This window comes from Protopterus annectens, chromosome 16.part0 (genome assembly GCF_019279795.1).
Source record: "Protopterus annectens isolate FY-2018-M chromosome 16.part0, PAN1.0, whole genome shotgun sequence".
NCBI classification, from domain to species: domain Eukaryota; kingdom Metazoa; phylum Chordata; order Ceratodontiformes; family Protopteridae; genus Protopterus; species Protopterus annectens.
Genome location: NC_056750.1, coordinates 395,731,545 through 395,755,747, shown reverse-complemented (window position 1 = coordinate 395,755,747; position 24,203 = coordinate 395,731,545). Strand labels below are relative to the sequence as shown.

General features: G+C 35.9%; 1 protein-coding gene across 2 annotated transcripts in view; it reads right to left on the bottom strand.

Annotated features, from left to right (window-relative positions):
- The window catches only part of LOC122791088 (nuclear receptor subfamily 5 group A member 2-like), a 643,734-nt gene that overhangs the window by 388,255 nt on the left and 231,276 nt on the right, over positions 1-24,203 (bottom strand). For both annotated transcript variants that reach the window (XM_044058884.1, XM_044058885.1), the window contains exon 3: positions 8,889-9,030. In XM_044058884.1, coding sequence (XP_043914819.1) covers positions 8,889-9,030 — 142 coding nt within the window. The remainder of the gene's footprint in view (positions 1-8,888; positions 9,031-24,203) is intronic.

The following is a 24,203-nucleotide window of genomic DNA, read 5'->3' as shown; positions in this document are numbered from 1 at the left end:
ATCACAAGATTGCTCAACCTCAGAGAAAGTTACAACTTGATAAGAATCAGCATTCAACATGTCCGTCATAGAGTCTATATAAAATTTTCGGTCCATTACAACGGTTAAGCCACCCTTGTCAGCTGGACGTACTATTATATCACTGTTGGATTTTAAGGAAATAAGGGCTGAAGACTCTTTATCCGAAAGATTGTCCATTTTGTCATAATTTTTGTCACAAAAGTTCGCATACAGGTCCTTTTCCACACTTCTTAAAAATACCTCTATTTTCCCCACAAAAAAAAAAACTTTCTATAACATGATCAACCACATAAAATATAAACATTTTCAAATTTTTACAAATCTTGCTGCATTTATAAAGGCATTAACTGCACATACTGTAGAAATGTTCATGTATCCTGTTCCATAGCTTCTTGATGTCTTCATATGATATACATTGCAGGTAGTATGTACTGCTCTATAAATAATTAAATCCAAATTGCTTGCATATTAAAAAAGATGCCTTTTACTTGTAGAAGAACAGTAAATATTCGGACTATCTGCTACATGTTTACATATGTTAAGTATAACATTTAAATGTCTCTTTTTGACCAGCATTCTCTTCTTCTTTTGTGGCATTTTGTTTAAGTAAGTCTTTTAAATATTTGCCCCTATTGGTATTAAAGCCTGTTGTTTTTCCCTAATAATTTCATCACTTCTCAGCTAGCTGACAACTTATGCCAGTTATTACAAATAATCATTTCACATTTGGACTAACTGGAAAATATGTGCCATCACCATGCTCCAGTTTATTGATATGTTCATAGATACTTACTAAGCTATTGGTCTGTGACGATCTTAAGAAACCTAGCCTTGTATTCCCATGCTAGTTTGTAGCCCTTATATTCTGCATACAAATAATCCAGAGATGGGCCAAATAAGGATGCATTGTTATAGTTGGATGTTTACCCATCCATGAGGGAAAGAGGTGCTAAACTGGATGTCAAGTTCTAGTTTCCCAGCTGTCTAAACTGCATTTGACTAAAGTAAGAGAAGATAATGCTTTTCTTTATGTGGAGTGGAAGTTGCCTCCATAGAAGTAATATAATATTCTCTGTGATACAAACTTATCCCTACAAAATCTTCTTCAGCATTCGGCAATATTGTCTATGGCTCATCAGCTGACTGTACCTAAATGTTTCACATGATTCCATTGCCCTTTTTTTCTGGATAGCATCTGTTTATAAATCTTTTATGTAACTCCTCTAAAATGTTGTTAACCTGATCCCCATTAGCATACGCACTGACTTTTAACAATGTTAAGTTTTAAATAACTAGGATGCATGGTTGAAGAGTGCAACAAATAATTATTCCCTGTGTTTGCATAACTAATAATAGAAACATCTTTCAAATGCTTCTCCTGCTTGTAAACTTGGACATCCAAAAAGTTAACCCTATATTACAGCATGCAAAAATCTAAAAAACGGTTCATGTTCATAAACACAAGAAATTATGTTTCTTTTCCATTTGAGTCACAAAAAATATCAACAACACTGTTGCATAATTTTCCATACTTAACACGTTATTTACATAATATGTTCTGTTCTCAGTATATCTAATGAAATTGTTAAAATAAAAAAGCATGGTTGTTCCTTTTGCAACCACTTTAATTGCTGATAAGATTTATCAAACACAAAAAATAGTCTGAAACTACCTGCTGTTATGAATCTAATTTCACCCACTGTACATTGTTCACCTTTTAACTACATACTAGATAACCACTATCATTATATCTTTTCAAATAACTGTATACAATACCCTCACATCAATTGGTGATAACAGATCCTCTTTATTAATTTTTATTTGTTTTATCCGTTCCACAAAAGAAAAACTGTAATGTAAGAAATTCTTTTATGATTAACACCTTTTAATTCACTATCAAGTGACACTGACACATGCTTAAGTTTAAATCTTTGGCAGAAATGAAACATTTCAGTGGTGAATCATTTAAATGATTATGCACTTTTTATATTCCAGGCACCGACTTATTTTTGAGTTTAACTTATTAAAAATTCATTCACATGATCAGACATTAGCTCTATAATCTGTTAATACTGCAGCGCCATCTTTATCCAGTTTCATTATCCTAATAGATTTGTCATTACTCAAAGCTTTCACCACTAATCATTCTTTCTTCATTAAATTATATTCACCTTGTCATTTTTTGTTAAGCAATTATTTAATATCTCTTTCACACATGCGCGTGACTCCTAGTACAGCCAGATATAAAGGTAGATTAAATATACTGGGTACAGCAAAATGTGAAGAATCAGTCAAATAATCACACACAATTCTTAAATTCAACTTTCTTTTGTAATCCTTGAAATCTGTGATATTCTGCACTATATCTAGCCTTCAGGAGGGCACAATAGAATTTTTTTTCTACAAACCAAGTGTTGTGACGTTCAGAGTTCTAGATGTCAAGTTATACATGTTATACCTAAAAGATATTACCATCTGCTATTCGAGATTGCAAATTATACACTAACCCCAAAAGGCATAACTATCTGTTATTTCTGCTTTAGGTACTGGTATTATAGGTAACTGTGGTACTGTTCCTTCTACAAACATATGCAGTGCAGATAGACAGGCAGCATACACACACACACACACACACACACACACACACACACACACACACACACACACACACACACACACACACACACACACACACACACACACACACACACACACACACACACACACACACACACACACACACACACACACACAAAACACAGGGGTTTCTGAATCATTCAGACATACCCCACTAAGCAATACTGATACAAGCAGGATAGCACAAGGCATTACACATTGCTAAATTCTGAAAAAAAATCTGAAATGTTTCCTTCTTTTTTTTTTTTTTATCTATTTCTGAAATTAGTTAAAATATGATACTGCTATTGAACTGCTTTTCTAAATTCAGAGTTAAGCTAATGTGAACCTCTCTTCCCTTACAAGTAACATGGGATGTTTAATACTGAAAACACCTTTTGCCCGCTCAGGCAGATGGAACTTTGAGTATGTCTAGTCTGAGGAATGGCATCATAGTAGCAAAGTACTCTCGGATACTGTCTTGTAATGGTAGTACTGGAATATGAATCCACAGGACTTATGGTTGGATAGAACCCACTGCATTTTGAATGTCCCACTATCAAAAGCAAGTGATCAAAACTACTGGTACACAGACAATGCTAGAACCCACTTCATCAAGAGAAAATCCCCAACAAACCATTCGACTACTCTTCTCCCCTGGATCATGATAGCTTCTGGCCTTGGTATCTGACTGATCTGTGGTGTTGACTATAGATAAAAGACACATGACTGCTACACGATCTCTGATCAATAGTTAGCTCATTGTATACAGGGGCGTAGATCTGTTGTGTAATGTCTGTACAGCAGAAGGAGTAAAGGGAAAAGAAGGGGAGGAAGATGAGGAGGAGGAGAAGAAGAAAGATGGGGAGGAGGAGGAAGTTATATCAGCCATTGTTTCCACAGGTCCCTATTACTCTTCAACAGCAGAGATTGTCTATGTCTCAGAGATTGTCTATGTCTCACTCAGGAAAAGCAAAACAATAAATAAATAAAAGCAAAATATAAATAAATACATCAATAAATAAATAAAAACAGCTAATGATGTTCCTTTACAGAAAAAAAGAAGGGAAAAAAGAGCTTTGTAACATTAAGGGAAGAGAGGCTGCCTGTCGCAAAGAGGCATATTAAGATATGGGATGGTTGGGTCTACTACAGTAAAATGACAGCTCACAAGATTGACAACGAGATCAATGACACCACAAAAACGAAAGTTCAAAAACACAAAAGTTCACATGCCTGACAGAGCACAATTCCAACAGTTAACAAAATAAAACAAATTCGCTGTTCTGAAAAACACACACACAACACAAGCACACCAAAAACCTTATAAACCTACACTAAACCTTACATACCCAACTATCTGTGCACTAACCTTAACCCAAACCCTAACCCTAAGGTTCATCATTATCTCACACTTACCTGCACCCTAACCCTAAAGTCCGTCACTACTGCACACTTACCTTACCCGCACCCTAACCCTAAAGTCTGTCACTATCGCACACTTACCTTACCCGCACCCTAACGCTAAAGTCCGTCACTATCGCACACTTACCTTACCCACACCCTAACCCTAAAGTCCATCACTATCGCACACTTATCTTACCCGCACCCTAACCCGTAAGTCCATCACTATTGCACACTTACACAATCGCGCTCGTTTCGCATGTCAGTGTTTTTGGCATCGGGATTTCAACTTGTCGGGTATTTCCATTGTCGGTCTTCTGGTGTCGGTCATCTCATTGTCGTTGTTTTGGCTTGTTGGTCTTCTCAGGTAGACCTGGGATGGTTACATGCTGAATGTGTACAAGATTTAACACTGAATTGAGTCAAAAACAGCTGAAAGCAGCTACTCAGAGTGAATGTGAGTACAGAGGAAGAAATATATATAATATAAGCTGCAAATATTTCTGTCCTTGTAGATTACACCAAATAATTAGGCAGGAAAAGAGAGGTCACAACTTGTGCCAATAGCTTAACAACATTTGGCTGTTTAAAAAACATGTAAAACTATTTTTCCTTGTATGCATCAGTGTCTAGATTCCTGACTTTGTGTTGAACATATGGCCAGAGAGGAAAACACCAAACCTCAGAGCCTTCAGATTATCTACTCATTAGTGTTTAAATAACATGTACATACCACAGTAAGAACAACAACTCAATTATTTCCTACATCAAGGAGCTCAGAATACATAAAGATAAGACTGACACATCAAAAACCATTCATGTCACAATCAGTACCATCTCAATCTGAGCTATCGGAATCTGATAGCGAGGCACGTATCATACCAATATGGCCGCTCGCTTACGGTTAAAGCAAAGTAAACCAGATGAACCACTATTTATTCAAAATGACAAAAATGTAAATAATCTGTTTTAGTGAAAAGATGCAATTTAGAATGTCATGCTCAGTGAGAAAAATCCTAACTAAGTTGTGTCGCTCAAAGTCTGATGATCACATCGATTCTTCTGATTGTCGTTATCCTATCGAATGGGTCATTTACTTTTGTCTTATTTTAAGAATATACACGAAGTTCTGAAGCCCTATAGCATAGTCTGCAACACTGACAAGAACTGATGCAGATCTTTTACAAACTATTCCTCAGTATCCTTCATTATGAAACACAACATCACTGTTACACATGTCCTTCTACAAAGTACCTATATACTTCATGGAGGACAATGCATGAACGCAGATGAACAGAAGCAACCGCTCAGTTTTATTGTGGCTGTGCTGCAAGCTTTGAAACTATTTCTTTGAGTAACAACATGGCTGTGCTGTAAACTTTCCATGTGGCATATCTGTTGTTTAAGACTGTTCAGTGTAGTTGAACAGTCAGTTATATATCAGCCACTTTACCAGACTTGAATGTTGAATTACAGAACAGCAAAACTATGAAGATTTCAAATATTTTCATTGCAGGTTTGTTTTCTGGGTAGTTATTTACAACTATTTCTCCCCAGGGCATACAACTCAACCTCTAAGAGCAAGAAATCTGGACAAAGCCATAAATAATGAAATAATGGGGAGAGACAAAGGTTGAAAATTAGGGACAATTTTTAAGCATTGTTCTTACAAACTTAGAAAGTTAACAGAATAACAGCTTTTGCAGTACCATGAATTTTCTGAAGCGTATAAAGTCTAAAAATCAAATGTCTGTTATTTTCTGATTTCAGTCTTCAATGATTTTCCACTAATTTGCCAGAAAGCCACAATTTAATGAAAAATGGACCAAAAATATGAGGCAAGAAATCTGGACATTCTGCGAAAATCTGTACAGTTCTGAGGTATGCCCCAGGGTTACCCTGGTAATCTCCCATACTGAATAGGTTAATAGCCAGAGATTCAGCAGAGGGAGCTCATCCTGTGTGGTGGCACTTAGAGATAAAGAAGGACAACTCAACTACTTAAAAGGAGCAAGTTGTCCAGTTTCAACCTATATTATAATTCTGTGTCTTGTTTCGTGTTGTTCAAGGACTGTGCTGACAGGATAAAACAGTTCATTTACTCAATACATAGCTGATTGAGGACAGACAATTGGGCTGCTAATTTTCTTAGCTGTGGGAATTATGATGTTTGTGTGTGTGTGTGTGTGTGTGTGTGTGTGTGTGTGTGTGTGTGTGTGTGTGTGTATGAGCTTGTGTGTGTGAGACGCACTTCATGTGAAGACGGTGAAGCATGATGTCTTTAGCATGAACTGATGGAGAGTTTCACTGGCTATGTCAAACTTTTCATCCCAGTGGTTACATAGACAAAATAAAATTTTGCTTGCCATCATATCAATTGCTTCTGTGATACAGCGACAGTGCTTGTTTATAGGTTCATAGGTTGATAGGTTGGTACTAGGCTATCAGACCTAGGGCCTATACAAGCCTAGCCATAACAATTTCCTGGCTATTTCTTCCCACACTATTTACTTCCCTGGACCCCTGTCTAGCAGGGCAACTGACGTGATCCCCGGGGTGAATTTCCTTTCTCCCATCCAATCGTCAAGGTTCCTTCTGAAGAGGGCCAAAGAGGCACTCTGCTTGACATGTATGGGCAAGCTGTTCCAGAGTCTGGGGAGTCTCTGGGTCAGGAACTTATCCCTCCAGCATGTTCTGTTTATTGTGATGACAAGGTTTAGATCCCTGGAGTGTGTGGCTCTGAGGGATTGGTATTTCTTTAAGTGTAGCATGTCCAACAGCTCTGGGTTTGACATGGCCTTGTATGTTAAGCAGAGATCACCTCTGAGTAGACAATATGCGACAGAGTATAGCTGGAGATTTTTAAGGCGGTCAGCATAGGGCATCTGCTTTAGGCCTGTGATTCTTTTAGTGAGGTATTTCTGCGGCCCTTCCAGTTGTTGCAGATGTCTTGAGAGGTACATACTAAACAGGGCATTGTATTCTATAATGGGTCTAATGAGGGATGAGTACAGTGGGACAATGACCTCCTTTTTTCTGGATGAAAATCCCGTAGTGATGAGGTGTGCCACATAGAAGGATTTCCTGTCTGTTGTGGCGATGTGGTTATCGAAGGTGAGACCACTGTCCACCTGTGTCCCTAAGTCTCTTATCACACTTTCAGTGTTTAGTGTACTGCCACCTATATGGTAATTCACGGGTACATGTTTTTTCCCAAAGGGGATAACTATATATTTCTTGGCATTGAGCTTGAGCCCATGGCTCTGGCACCAAGCATCTGTTTCTGTAAGGCCCTTTTGTAGAGTATCCACATCATTTGGGGATTCAATAATGGTTCCCAGTTTGCAATCATCTGTGAACTTTGTTAGCCAGAGACCCTTAGTGTTGGCCTGTACTTCAGAGAAGTAGATGCCAAACAAGAGCGGTCCCAGGACTGAACCCTGAGGTACTCCACTTGTCAGTTGTCTGGAGCTGGATTTGGAGTCAGCTACTTTTACAGTGTGGGTTCTATCAGTAAGCCAGTTAGCAACCCATTGGGTGACGTAGGGATTAATGCCCAGCTTAGTAAGTTTATCTATGATTCCAGAGTGGGGATGGTGTCAAAGGCCTTGGCAAGGTCTAGATAGGATGTGTGGACCACCTTACCCTTGTCCATGGCTCTGAAGACTGATTCAAAGAAGTCAATCAGGTTCAGGAGACAAGATCGGCCCTTCACAAACCAAAACTGGGTGGGGTTCAGTGTTTGAAGGTTGCCAATGTCTTTGTTTATAAGTTGCATGATAATATGCTCCATGGCCTTGCAGATAAGGCTCATCAGACTGATGGGACGGTAGTTTCCAGGATCCAAGGTGGATCCCCCCTTGTGGAGTGGGATAACTGTAGCTCTGTGCCACTCATTGGGCACGAAACCTGAGGTGAGGCTATGATTAAACATGACACTTAGGTGAAGTGCCAGTTCATATTGTAGTTCATGTAGTACACAGCCCTGGGATGTCATCTGATCCCATGGTTGCTGTATTCTTAGCTTTGGAGAGTGCATTTTTTACCTGTGTTTAATTGATTTATAGCCTAAATTTCTTTACATAGTATGTAAGGTCATAATACATGAATAGTAAGTTATTCATTGTTAAGGCAATTCACAAAATAAAATCAGACTCATTTCTTGCAGATGTGCATATCAGATAAGAAAAGGAACAAAAGTATCAAGCCCCTCCACACCAAAAACGAATCCCACAGTAATAGTATCTTGAGAAAACAATAGTGTTGCAAAGTTATTCAGCCTCATAGGTTACTGACAAATACTAGATCTTGTTCTGCTTTTACCAAGAACACAAGTGAATATCCCTTAAAAATGAGTCCTGAGGTACCCCTAGAACATCCTGGGATCTAAAGTACATAACTGCGTCTGCATCAGGTTTATGAATACTTAATAGCAAGTTCTTGTAATTTTTTACAGACTGAGTCATTGTGTATTACATTGTATATGAATTATGATATTCACCAATTCTAGACATTTATGTAGGATGTGGAAAATTCATTATGCTATCCTGTGCAACATAGCTTTTCCTTTTCTGAAACACTTTGCAATTGAAAGATACTTCCATTATTAGTAACCAGTTATCTGCATTCACTGTCAGCTGCATGAATCATGGATTTTTATTCTTTTATTATTATTATTATGAAGCCTCAGAAAGAAAGAATAAAAAAAAAATGAGGCGACTCATAAGAAAACCGTTATACACTGACTACATTCCAGACGGAAAAAAATAAAATCACTAGTTCTATTTATTTAAAGTTTAATTTAGGCAAGCAATAAATCCCAGGAAAAACTGTAATGAAACACTTACCTTCTAACCTCATTCCTACTGTTAGGCATTTCTGAAATCTACAGAAAGGACATCTTTTCCTTTGTGTTTTATCGATCTTGCAGTTTTGGTTTTCTGTACACGTGTAACGCTTGTTGTTCTGTACTGTCCTCTTAAAAAAACCCTGGTAAAAGATGAAAGTGACAGAAACTTTTCAATGGCATGAAACAGACAATCCTAGACAGAAACACACATAATTTTATGAAAGTTTTTATTTACCGTAAAGTAAATCACACGCATACAATAAATATTGAAAGAGGTTTGCTAAATCTGTTAAGACTTACTCCACCATTGAAAAGTTTTACACAGATAGGAAGTCATTGCAATGGTGTTACCTGAAAGCTAAAGTAAATCATGGGCTTGGTTGAAAAGTAGCTCACATTTCATTAGACCACTGGCAACAACCAAAGAACTGAGGTCACCCATTGCCAACTAATTCAGACGTTTGCCTCACTAATGTAGAAGTCTGAGAGCTTTCTAAAGTGTCACAGCTGTCAGTTTTGTACAAAAACTAGTCCCAGTATAAACACTACCTTAAAATTTCATTTTCCATACCTCATCATAAGTAATGCTTCAAACGTGCTGTATTTAAAAAGATTAGCATACAATTACTCTACGGTTGCATAATATTAAGTATATTCATAGTGCCAGTTTGGCTAACGCAGAATGGTAGGCCAACAAAAGAAGGTTAATTGCATTTACAAATCAAATCAATATCTGTGCATCTAGAAGTGTAGATGTCTCATATTTGCAGATTTTTTAAATGATTATTGATGGAGTTCTATATGGCAACAGACAATGCCATGGGCAACTGCAGTCCATTGTTAATGAAAATTATCCATCACTTTTCTAAACAAGTTGTCTTGATGAAGGTCATGGAGTTAGCAAGTTGAACAAGATGGACTTCATGATTCCTATCAACAATCTTCAGCTTATCCTGTGTGATCCAGAGGTGTTCTCAGGTGAGCTGATGGATATAATCCCTTCAGTGTTTCCTTGATCTGCCTCAGACCTCTTATTATTTGTACCTGGTACATCTTCTGTGAGAGACACCCAGGAATGGTCTTACTAAGTGACCAAACCATGTCATCTGACTCCTGACAGCACAGATGATTCGTTTTTCAACTCCAAGATCTTCCAAGCTTTCTACACTCCTCACTGTATCACAAAGATAGATCCAGAAGAAACCTAATTTCTTCCATGGATATCCACCATTCATGCTATCACTACCCAAAAGCACTTGCCCATGACTGAGGCTGAGAACATAGACAGACAAGTGAACCGACAACTTCATCATATGACTCAGCTCTACTTTCACCACTACATTCCAATGCAATAGCTGTAGCACGGCCACCAGTGTACCCGTCAGATGATCACTGTCCTGATCCCCTCTACCTTCACTTATAAACAAAACCCCAAGAGGTTTACACTCTCTCACCTGCCCACTAACAATCAGACAGCAGCACATTATCTTCTGCAAGAAAGAAATCAGAATTATCCAAGCTGTTACGAAGAAATCTATAAAGTCTGTGAATGGAATTCACAAAGGATCCCACACAATGCAAGGCTGGTCAAAGCACAGTAAACATGTGATGCATTTGTAATGCTTAATACTCAGCCAGTGGAGACATCCATATGCCATACCAGTAGAATCCTTTATGAATTACTTACTTTAGCAAGTCATAGAGATAAATACATAAATGAGAACACTTTAAATGTATCACAAAACTACACAATGCGTGTTTCCACTTTAAAAGTGTATTACAAACAGCAAACATGCATAATCAGCTCCTTTTATTTAGTGATCATTTTTCTTCAATCCAAAAATTTTCCATTCTGAACCAGCAAGACATACAGATAGATCAGATCTGAAAAGGGAGTAAAGATCACTATGAGTTTAACTATTATGTGGCACAATGGAAATGACAGAGATTTATATCTCCTTGATATTTTTCAGAATGACTTGCATAACAGAACATTACTTTTCCTGTTCAACAACTGCTATGGCCTAGGCATGGCACTGAGTTCATCTTTTTTACAATTCTTACACTCTTCGTTTGTAAAGATAAGGTGAGATGAATCTTTGTTAGTTTCTCCTTCCACAGAAAAGAGATTCACATTTGCCAAAGATAAATAAAAAAAAAATGAGCTACCCACCAAGATGTCGAGTAATTCGACAATAACTAAAGCAGTTTAGATTTCTCTTTGGTCGTGACAATACTACAGATCAGTAAATTTGACCTGTCTCTCCAGCATTGCTTCATTATTTAGGCAGATCCACTAAACATGACTGCTTAAAGATCATGCAGGTATTGTTGAGAATAGATCAACTCCCTAGGCACGTGAGCATTTGCTCCAGAAGATCCACAGAACATTAGAATAGACTTGCAAATTTTACAAAATGTGCTGCTGTGTTGTGCCTCCCTGGATGGTACTGCAACCCTTTCATCCCCTTCTTGCTCATTTGTCAAATGCAGCTAAAGAAAGTGACTGCTATCTGAGATCATTATACGTTCAGTGATGGGTTTCATGCTTCACGTGTCCTCCTGCTAAAGGTATATGTTGACTGCAGTGAAATTTGAAGGTGCTACATGGTGCCAAGGATGTGTATCAAATACACTATAAAAAACACTAGCTTTGACTATAACGACTAAACCTAGTCTCACTGTAGTAAGTGTTCATATATTCACCTGCACTCTACAGTTAGATGACTTGGGGCACACGTGTATGACATCTTCCCAATTTTATCCACCAGAATTACAAGCCTTAATAGTAAATATCAGGCTGAAAAATGTTCTCCTGCTTACGTAAAGCACCTGGCCCCTCTTATAAACATATTGTATTAGACTGAAACTATTAAAGCTACTCCATTACTCTCTATCAAAATGGACAAAGATAATACTGTTTTATACCTAATAATACTAAAAATCAGTAAACTGATGAAATCAAACCTAACCCAGGCCCTATTACTTTACTCCAGTGACTCAGCTGCCCTTAAATATTACAGGTCCCTAACCTCCAATCAATTCCAGTATTTCAAATATCAAGGTCAACCATCACCACTATTACCACTCCTGTGTCCAACAAAGGCATAACATATGCTATCTAAAATCTCACAACATCCAACCCAAATGGTGCTGCGCTGAAGCCTGAATCAGTAATCACAAACTATACATATGTTAAATGAGGATAAAAAGTAACATCTCTCTTCTACCTTTATTCAAAATAATTCACACATATTCCTGAATAACAGGTCAAATGAAAAAAAAAAACTCAGATAGTACTATGCTTCTGTTAAAGATATCTACTAAAACAGTGCCAAAATAAAGAAATCTGCTAAAATAGTACCAAAATGACTAGGTGTAAACACTTGCAACAAAAAAGATTCCCAAAAGTGACTTAGAACTCAAATGCTCATAAACTCAGTTACTCATAACTGTTAGCTACACCCTTATGTCCTAAACTTTTTGAAAACTGCCTACCAGACATTATCACAGTTGCTAATAAAGGTGACATAACAACTGTATCAGGCTTTAAAACTGATCTTTTGGGACAAAAAACTCAAGTTAGCCAACTGTTCTCCCTAAACAATCTTACTCTGCTTATTATTTATTTATTTTACATTTGTTGACCGGGATAGTCCGACTGGATATATGTCCATTTTCAGCGGAGGCCCAGGGAGAAAATCTCCAAGATAATAATACACATTGAACATTTAGTAAATGCTACTTTCAAGCAGATTACAGTCATAAGCAATACCAGCATTTAGCACACATAGTACTAACTTATTATAAAACACTTTACAAAACATAACATTATTTTCAAAGTCATATATACATAACATTACATTCAGGTTTAAGACAAATTGAGCTGCAGTTATACAATTCACCCTTCCTGAAATCCCTACTAGACCAAAACCCTTAACCAACAAAAGTTCTCTCCTTGACTTACTGCTTGACATCCTTATCATAAGCATTCCACAAAGATGTAAAACTTCAGCTGTCTCCCTAATCTCCTCCGTGACCCCTCTTGCAAACAAACAGCTCTCTTATATTAAGCCCTAAGATCAAGAACTTTCTAGAGGATAAAGAATCACAAGTGCCACAGTACCTAGATACTTAAGAAGGGTGATAACTATATCAAGTCCCTCTTCTCACTGTCAGACTGTACCATGCCTATCACTGATAAATGTTTTCCAGCTAGGCAAGAATGTCTAAGAGGTTAGCGCTGCACCTAGATAGCTCATTCTTTTAAAAATCTTATGAAAAATATAGACAAGTTGTGGAATAAATGGAAAGTCACTAGGAAATCATCTGATATTTAACTCCCTTAGTCAAAAGTGCAAACTGAAAATTAAAAAGGCTAAATTCCTGTACCTTAAAATTAGGCAAGGTTAGATGGTTTTATAACTAGGGCTGTTCTGCAGTTATTAAAGAAATTCCATAGGGTAGTAAAAGCTTTTCCATTAAATCTCCCTCAGTCATGGACTCTTTCACTCTACAAAATGTCTGGACATTAATTTCCTCTAGACCCTCGACAATACTCTTCCTCCATCGTCATAACACCATTAACCCATCACTCCTCTCCTAACACCCTAACTCCTCCAAAACAGCTCTTAAATCTCAGTAAGTCTCTTCTACATTTGACTTCAGGATAATGTTTTCCAAGAGAGCTACAAACAATTTGAGAAAATAGAGAAGAAAACAAATTCTACCCAGAATACATCTCCAACATTTTTTACAATAGCCGCTTCAGCTACAGAAAAACCTGTGGCACATTTATTCAGCCTTTGGCGGTAGCGTTGTTACCTCACAGCAAGAGGTTCTCCCGTTCGATTCTTGGCTGGGCTTGGGAGTGCCTTCTGTGTAGAGTCTACATGTCGTCCCCACAGTTGAGTAGTGTTCAAAAGACATGTGTGCATAAATGGGCGTGCCTTCGTTGAAGGTTGGGCATCGAGCTGGCACCTCGGCGTTTCGTAAAAATCTACTGCCAATCATTAGAGGACCAGAGTTCTGCTGTGGTGACCCCTTACTAGGAAAAGCCGAAAGACAAACAACAGCAACAACTGATCTCAGGAACAGCTTTTCCTTGGTTTAAGCATTCTCTGCCTGTCACCATGGGGAAGAGAGATGGAGCCCTTACTATGTCCCACATGACTAGGGTTCAATTAGTGGTCCCTGAAACTGTAGGATTCAGGCATGGAAGAAAAGGAATAACGGGATGTGCCCCCTTGCTTTTCCTCCTCAATGACTATAGACCAATATCAAGACAATGTCCTATCACATGTGCATTTTAAAAAATATTTTGTAATCAACTTTTAATCACAACAACAAATATGACCATTTGTCCAATAACCAGCATGAATTCAAACCAGTACATGGTATACTTACTGCCATTACCATATACACAGTGACTAAAATATACACTTCAATGGACAATTGTTGTTGTATTTAGGAAGTATATTTATCAGTTTCATGAGTTCATTCAAAAGTGTTGATCACTGCAAACATCTAAGAAAACTAAACCTTTTAAAACTCTAGTAAAATGCATTAAACTTCAAAGTGCAGATGGGTCAGCAGAATTTAAGCAAAGGCATTTTCAAAACAGGTTTACACCAAAGAGTCAGTACTTGGCCTAATTTTCTTTTCTTTGTTCAAAATAGATATTGCCACCACCATTTCCTATCATCTATAACTCTGGATGCAGCTGGCATTGTTTTTGCCCTTATAGTACAAATTTAAAAACAGCTGCAAAGATTTCAACTTACTTTGCTACTGGTCCTCTAGCAACCATTTGATAATCATTGTTATTAAAACTCCTACAATGTTGTTTGCAACATGTTGTAATTATAAAAAAATAAAAAAAACAGCCATTTAACAATACCAATCACAAATGCTGATAAAATAGCTCAGGTACTGGAATGTCACTAAATAAGCCTCACGATGGTTCATAATCCCTCATTTAAAATTCATTGTGAACTAATTACAGAAAGAGTGAGCAAGCAATTGAAATGTTTGCTATTCTATTTCTGCCTAACTAACCCCATAAGTCATGGCATACGTTAGCTATAACTGTACTAATCCCTCATTTGGAACCCACCCTTCCAATCATAAGACTTATCTCATCCCATAGCACCCACATCTTACAAAAAGCAATGAACATTATCTTTACAATTATCAGACTAGTGTCTAGAAATGATCATCACTGTAAGAATTTTAATCATACAAAATGGATACCAGTTCCATCTACAGCCAGACTACTCATCTTACACCCTTACTTTAGTTAATGAGTACTAAGTACTGTCATCTTGTTAATAAGTTGCCTATTAAATCATCTCCAGATTACCTTAGGACAAAAAGGATAATAATCTTAACCAGAGCATTCTAAAGAGTGGGCTAGATGGGTCTCCAGCCCCAAGAGTAAAGTTTTAGGGCATGCCACCAGGCTGAAAAGGTACACACACATACACACGTATTTATAAATATAGATAAATATACATATAGACAGATATCGATATAGATATAGATATAGATACAGATACAGATACAGATATAGATACAGAGGGTCTATATTACCCAATTGAATGTTTAGGTTAGTGAATACCTAAACATTGACCTGGTAATATAAAAAAATTAAAACAGCGAATGGACGATTTAACGTAGGGAATGAATTCCCTCAGCCGCAAAAAAAAAATATTTAAACCAAAATGAAGTGGGAGGATGTGCCCCCAACAACTCCCAACTAAATATACCAACTCTGAGATCGCTCTACAGTGGGGAAAGGGGAAAAATCTATATAACGGCCAAGGGAATTCTTTCCCTGTGTTAAATCGGCCATTAGCGTTTTTTTCTGCTTTCGTTATTACCAGTTAGTCGTTTAGGTATTCACTAACCTAAACATTTGACCAGGTAATAGGAACTCGATATAGATATAGATACAGATACAGATATAGATACATATATAGACACAGATACAGTTATAGATATAGATATAGATATAGATACAGGTATAGATACAGATGCAGATATAGATACAGATATAGATACAGATACAAACATAGATATAGATACAGATATAGATACATATATAGATACAGATATAGTTATAGATACAGATATAGATATAGATATAGATACAGATACAGATACAGATATAGATACAGATGCAGATATAGATATAGATACAGATTTAGATACATATATAGATATAGATACAGATACAGGTATAGATACAGATACATATATAGATATAGATACAGATACAGGTATAGATACAGATACAGTTATAGATACAGATACAAACATAGATATAGATATAGCTACAGATACAGATATAGATATAGATATAGATATAGATATAGATATAGATATAGATATAGATACAGGTATAGATACAGATGCAGATATAGATATAGATACAGATACAGGTATAGATATAGATACAGTTATAGATACAGATACAAACATAGATATAGATATAGATACAGATATAGATACATATATAGATACAGATATAGTTATAGATACAGATACAGACATAGACACAGACATAGACATAGACATAGATATAGATATAGATATTGATATAGATACAGATATAGATACAGATACAGATGCAGATATAGATATAGATATAGATACAGATATAGATATAGATACAGATACAGGTATAGATACAGATACAGTTCTAGATACAGATACAACCATAGGTATAGATACAGATACAGATATAGATATAAATATAGATTATAGATGCAGATACAGATATAGATACAGATGCAGTTATATATATATATATATATATATATATATATATATATATATAGATTAGATATAGATACAGATATAGATAGAGATATATATATATATATATATATATATATATATATATATAGATAGAGATATATATACAGATGTAGATACAGATACAGTTATAGATACAGACATAAATATAGCTATAGATACAGATATAGATATAGATACAGATATAGATACAGATGTAGATACAGATGTAGATACAGATATAGACAGAGATACAGGTATACATATAGATATTGATACAGATATATATATGTGTATATATATATATATATATATATATATATATATATATATATATATATATATATACAGACACAGATATACATATAGATATTGATGCAGATATATATAGACATAGATATAGATACAGGTATATATATATATATATATATATATATACATATATATATATATATAGATACAGATATAGACACAGAAAGAATGGGATAGATGTAGCTCCAGCAGTGAGTACAAAAACTGGATGATGAGTGCAAAGTTTTAGGGCATGCCAGGTGGTTGAAAAAGTGCTTTCGAAGCATGAAGCAGTAGTGTGACATGATGAATTGCAAAGAGAAAATTCCCAGCTGTCTCAGATGTCCACTTCAGTGTGCTGTGAAAATGTGGCACATGTTGCTGAAATTATCTTGTTCTGAGATATATTAAAATCTCTGCCACATTAAAGAAGTGTTTTATAATGCTTCTTTTATTTGATTGGGTGAATTTTGTGTTTTAGATTCTATTTTCTTTAATAGAGCATTCTAGGATACGATTTTCATCCTGCCAGATTTTCATGCATAGATCCCTTTTAATAATGAAATCACATTTTTAAGCTATTCAAAAAATGGGATCTTTTCAACTACTTGGTGGAAGCCTTCTGTATTCCTCTTGAGAACATTTATTAACAGTGTTTCTTTGGCTGTTAAAAATATGAACTCCATAGGGTTCTAAAGCCTATTTGAAGGTGCAGCATAACCCTTATAATGTACAGCAGTATAAAGAAGTATATGCGGTCTATATGCCTTATAAGCAGTTAAGTATATAATTGTGCCTCTGAGGTGTCCAACATGGTTCCAGTAAAATAATGGTAAAACGATCACAGAATAAAGTTATCCATAAAGATGATATAATGGAAACTGACTAAGGTTTCTACTTTTATTCATGACAGTATTTGCTACTTATGTAAAAATTACCCAGTAAGGTCCTCACCTTATATGGGAAGTAGGACAGTGTAACCATCCTTTACAGCAGGTATCACTATAACACTAGAACTAAATTTAAGAGTACTACTGTAGTTGTTATTCACACTATTGGAAATGTTCTAATTTAGAACTTTGTTCATCAATCTATTATTAAATCAAAAACTTGAAAAAGGACTAAACAACAACCAGCTGAAGTCACCAAACTGTCCAGTAGCAAAACCAAAATTCAGACATTAACTTGGTGAGTGTCTCCCTGCTAGAACAAAACAGCAATGGATTTGCTAAATCTTTATCAGTTTTGTATAAAACCAAATATAGCATCAAACCTGGTTAGTCCTGCTGTCATATGTTAATAGTGTTGTTCTGTAAAACATCTGCTGCCAAAAACATATTTCAGCTAGCATTTAATCTAGTCATCATCTCTATGGTGTGAAAGTGTGGAGTCCTGACTATGGCCCTGATGATACTGGCTTATCAATCTGGGTGTAAGGAAGAGCAAGTTGAGAAAGAGAGGGGCTGTGTGAGAACGCCACCAGCTCATCTATCTGTGTGTGTGTGGGGGGAAGACACTTTCCTTCATCCTAATTTGGGAGAATCCTCTTGGAGTAGGCCAGAAGAATGCTTCATACACAAAGGGACGTAGGACAACAAGCCCACCCAAGGACTGCATGCACACTAGAAAACTTTTACCAGTGTGAGGAAGATGGCAGTTACATCAGGGTTCAGTATTTCTACCATCATCAGTAAACAGAGAGGGCTGAAGGGTCATCAGAAAAACTCTCCCAACACCTTGCTAGACGACAACTTCTAGGCCTTGTTTTTACCTCCCTCACTTAGAGTCTCTGGAATCTGAGATTGAAAATGACAGGAACAAAAGGACAACAAACTGATAGCTGGGGGAATGGGGACCAAAATGACAATGAATGACAGGAACAAAAGGACGACAAACTGATAGCTGGGGAATGGGAACCAAAATGACAATGAATGACAGGAACAAAAGGACGACAAACTGATAGCTGGGGAACAAAAGGACAACAAACTGATAGCTGGGGAATGGGAACCAAAATGACAATGAATGACAGGAACAAAAGGACAACAAACTGATAGCTGGGGGAATGGGAACCAAAATGACAATGTCATTAACTGTGAAAGTAAATTGAAAAAAAATATGCTGAAATAACATTCATATAAACTCGTTCCTGGCCTGCTAAACTGTTGATGGCTTGATAATGCCAGTTTTTTTCATATAGGGTATACATACAGGTGGTCAACATAAAATCTCCTTTGAGTATCAACAGTCCAAAGTACAAAACAGCAAGGAACACAAGGATGGTCACTGTCTTCCATATGAAATCACTGCTTATATGATTTCTAAATGTTCACCAATGGTGTTCCCATCTTTTGCTTGAGTTCTCCCTTATTTGAGTTGATGGAACTATGGAGTCAGTATCCACAAGTCTGGGGGAAGTGGAAGGCTTACTCCTCCCTGCAAAAAGCACTTATTCTTTACTTATTATCCCTTCTGTGTTTTAGACATTATTTTTCAGTGTTATCAATGTTCAAGATTTTACAATTCAATATTTCATAACAGCACCTTTCCAACAATATCACACACACACACACACACACACACACACACACACACACACACACACACACACTTTATCAACAACTTTGAGTATGCTATTCATTTGCTGCAATTTCTTAATCACATTAATGCTTATACTCAAATGTTTGGTCATTTACAATCTAACCGCTTTAGGATAAAGCTAATCTGCACGTGTTGCATTGGCTACACCTATAAATGCTGCTCTTCTGTGAGACTAGTAAAATTTTACTAGAAGAAAACCATTAATAATGTAAGATTCCTTGTTAAACTTTCAGCAACGTAAAAAGAAAACCTTGATCCCCTTGGTAGCATTTTAGCTAATACTTTATAAACAGAACTTCTCAGTATTTTTATATAGTTACGTAAAATTTCCACCAAATTCTTACATTCTGTAACAAAATAGAATGTTGTCTGTTTTTATTGTTCCAATAAAGACTGACTATCATTGCATTTCTTGACAGAAAGTGGTAAGGTCTAAGGGTAGATGCTGACAAGGTGTAGATGGTTACAAAACTCAGTTGTCTTGAATTTTCCAAGATCTATAATCCTACAAGAAAAAAAAAATCTAAGAAAAGTTTGTTATTTTATAACTTCCATCACTGTAAGTGCAGACATTCTGTTTGTGTTTATTTAGCACTCTATCTATGTATTATGATGTTAATAATGTCAAAGAATAATATCCATGGCCAAATTTCGAATATGTCTAGGAACTTCCAAAAATATAGGAGGAGACAGCTACTCACAGTTAGAAAAATTTCCATTTATATGAGCTTGGGTCTTTTTACCAGCCTGTTACAGTTCCATTGAGAAATCCTAAATATCTTTTTTATTTTTTTACAATCAGCAATTCCAATAAATGCTAGCAAAAAATAATTATTTATTAAATACATTAAATAAATGTATTTAATGTAGAATAATGTCCTTTTATTTGATTTGTTTTGTTGTATTTTGCTGATCAGGGCTGTGTAATTAAAAGATACACAAATGCATATTTTTACATATTATAAGGAAATGGTGAAATATTAAAGCATGAATATAAAGAAATAACTGAAATACAGGAAAATATAAAGTAGAATGCCAAGATAATAAAAATAATAGCTATGCAAAATCAATCTCAGTAGTCACATGGGGCAGAGATAATTGCAGATAATAATTCAGAGAATGATAATTATGTATATGAATGTAAGTCTCAAAAAGAGCACCACAATAACTATGAATCAAAAATGAAAACACGTTAAATGATTTAGTAAAGATTAAGCAGTACAGACTATATGTTAATCTTGCAGTGAATAAGTGGGGAAACAGAGTACATGTAACAGGCAGAGTTTAGGAGACTCTACCCAGAGGTGAAACTATAACTCTGCGTAACGCAATATAGTTGGTAAGCATTGTTAAATAATAACAACACATAACTTGGACCAGGCAGAGAAAAAAAACAACTGAGGAAAACAGATGAAAGGGTCCAGTCTAAACAGGGTCGATGTTAACACAAATCTAGAGAGCATGTTACTTCAGACAAGCAACCTGTGGCACAACATGGAATGACCTATCCTATATCATACTACTAAAAGGTATGGGCACTATTATAAATGGGTTGTTTTAAACTGTGGACTATTTAGAAAAACAGCCAAATATTACCGGTTCTCTGTCTGACAAAACGGACTGATAGTTTAGTACCAAAAACAATAACAGGGTGACAGAATCAAATACCTGTCTAGCTGCACCCACTGAAATGCAAACATCCCTTTGTTACACATTCTGCTGAGAACCAACTGCATGCATATGTAGCCTTACTTAAGGTAGTCAGCTCCACAATGCTATGGCTGCACAGAAGATGAGGTTGGAGGGCTCAAAAAAAATGAAAACTTTGTTTTTGTATCTATCTATTCATCTATCTATCTAATGTGTGTGTGTGTGTGTGTGTGTGTGTGTGTGTGTGTGTGTGCGTGTGTGTGTGTGTGTGTGTGTGTGTGTGTGTGTGTGTGTGTGTGTGTGTGTGTGTACACACAAGACGCACGCAGGAGACTGCTTAGCTATCAGCCAGTGTAAATTAATATATTAATGATTGCATTGGAATAGTGCTCAGAACTGAGATCTTGGTATCAGAATAGTAATATGATTGCTGGCAGCATAAACCATGAATATGAGAATGGGGTACTGTCACTGTAGGTTATCAGTTGCCCTTTCTGGGAAATATCATCTGAGTGTATACATATACGCATGCAAATATGTAAGAAAAAAACTGTTTGATTAAGTCTTGGTTACTGTTCATAAGACTGCAGCATAACCTTGTTCTGTAGCTGGTGATGAAAAATGCCTTTGTTTTTTTTTTGGTGATGGGTTTGACAGTTGTCAGTCTAACTAAAGACAGTTGTAGACATGGTGCTGGAGTTCAGACCCCATCCATCTGTCACAATACTTGGCAACAATTGGGTGAGATTTAAAACCACTATTCCTGACATACTATAACAAACAGAGTCTCCAAGATAGAAGGTGGGTAAGTGCTCACATCATGTTAATTAAGACTTCAAGCAGATATGGCTATAACCCTTAAAGAAATATTGGCCACATTCTATTTAGAACTACAGAGTATGTGATATAAAAGAACGATTTGAAAAGATGCAAAAGGCAAATGCTTTTTTTCAAAAGAATCTGCATGTTATTGAACAAAAAAAAAAATCAATATTAACTAACAGCTTTGACTGATACAACTAAATATGAAGACTGATGAAGTTTAACATTGTGTAAACGAAAGTGCTCACTTTTTACTATAATAAAACAGTTTTGGTCCAGTTAAAGAGTCTGTCTGCCAGCTCTGTTTCTTGTTTTATTTCTAATAGTTTGTTGGTCTGTTAATTTATTTTGGTTTAAATATGAAGACAGATAATATTCTAAAATCTGCAAATGAAACTAAATGCATTAATTCATGAATGCATGACAGATTGTTTGCAAGACACAGACATTAATGGACAAAGTGAATAATTTATACTAAAAAAGTGTAATGCACAATATCTTGTCAGAAAATGTTTTAAATAATTAAAAATATAAATACTAAAGACAGAACTGTGCATGCTGTTAACCTATTATGGTTAGTGAATAGCATTGCTGAGTCAGGAAAAGCTGAGTTTAAGGGGAAAAATATAAAATTATTTTTCAAGTGCTTGCACTTAAAGCAGTGAATGTTCTTGATATTTGGATTACTTGGCTTGTGAGTAGTGAGAAGTGTTAAAGCAAATTCAAAGTGTGATTCCAAACAGTTGCACGTGATCTTCCAAAAAGCTGCAGAGACATTTCTAATATTGTTGAGGCTAATAGCAATAGCATCTGAATGCTGATGAATTTGATGGTTTAGGAAACAAACTAGGAAAATATCACAAGCAATAATCCTGATACAATGTCAGTGACACATGCTATTGGAAAAAAAGTACAAGTAGCTCAAAGAACTAATAATAGAAAGGAACTCCGGAGAATGGAGGAACATGGGTATTATTAAGAATGAATTAGAGACAACAGAATGAGTAAAATAGTATGTTACTGTTGTAAAGAAACACATCTCTAATGATCCACAAGATCTGAACAACTGAACAAAATGATCAAAGCAGAGCACTTCCTTTGGCTTAACGTTGTAGAAGTGGTCTCAAGAATGACAGACACTATTTTTTCAGTACTAGATGGAAAACAAGATTGCTGGCCCACATAGCTGGAGGAAACAAACTTTAAAATATGTACTTTTAACAAGTGCTGTAATTTTGGTATTTTATCAGCAGCAGAGATATTCCAAAGAGATGCTGTTCATGGAGTAGAGAGAGATTAAAGAACAACAGTATGACAAAAGACTGACATGGGTGCTAAACAGATTAAAGTGACAAGATTTATTGAACAAATTGTATTTAATACTTAGTTTTTAACATTTTTATATAGAGTGTGTTAAGTCTATTAAGGATGATACTGGCAATTTTTTGGTATTATATATTTTAAAATTATAATTAATTAATTAATTGGGGATGGGACAGGTCATGTGATTTATTATACTTTACTATAAAAAGTTTGTGTACTAGTTGATATTTATACTCTTAAGAAGTCTGTTTGATTGTGGACAAAAGTGCTCAGTATAACAATAAATGTTCCTGGTGGATTATCCTGTGGTTCTCTGGTGTTGTGGCTGCCTTGGTTTTAGGTGTTACAAATGTTTCTAGAAGACATGGATTATCTTGTAACATGTCATGCCTGAGATAACTGTGCATGTAAGTGATCTGCTAAAGTAAGATATCATTTTGGAATGAAGCTACAAACAGGAAAATAATTTTAACTGCTTTAAAACCAGCAATGGATGTGTCTGCATTAAAATACAGTTAATAGTATTGACAAACATTGTCTGCAATGTGTAGTGATTGTGCATGGTACAAACCACATACAGCAGCCCTCTACAGTTCATAAAATTGATGAAACATGGGCCACATCTGCATACAATATGTGTAGAGTATGTGTATGCAAATGTATCTGTCAAAATTTAACAACAATTCTGAAATACTATCATGGCAGCTCAAATACACCTGCTAGAAACATCAGCTTTTGCATTAAAAAGGCAGATTAGTGACCATAAAGAAAATGTAATAAGTAGTGGAAAGCTGGTGTGCTACCCAAGATTGCTATATTCCACTGTCCCATG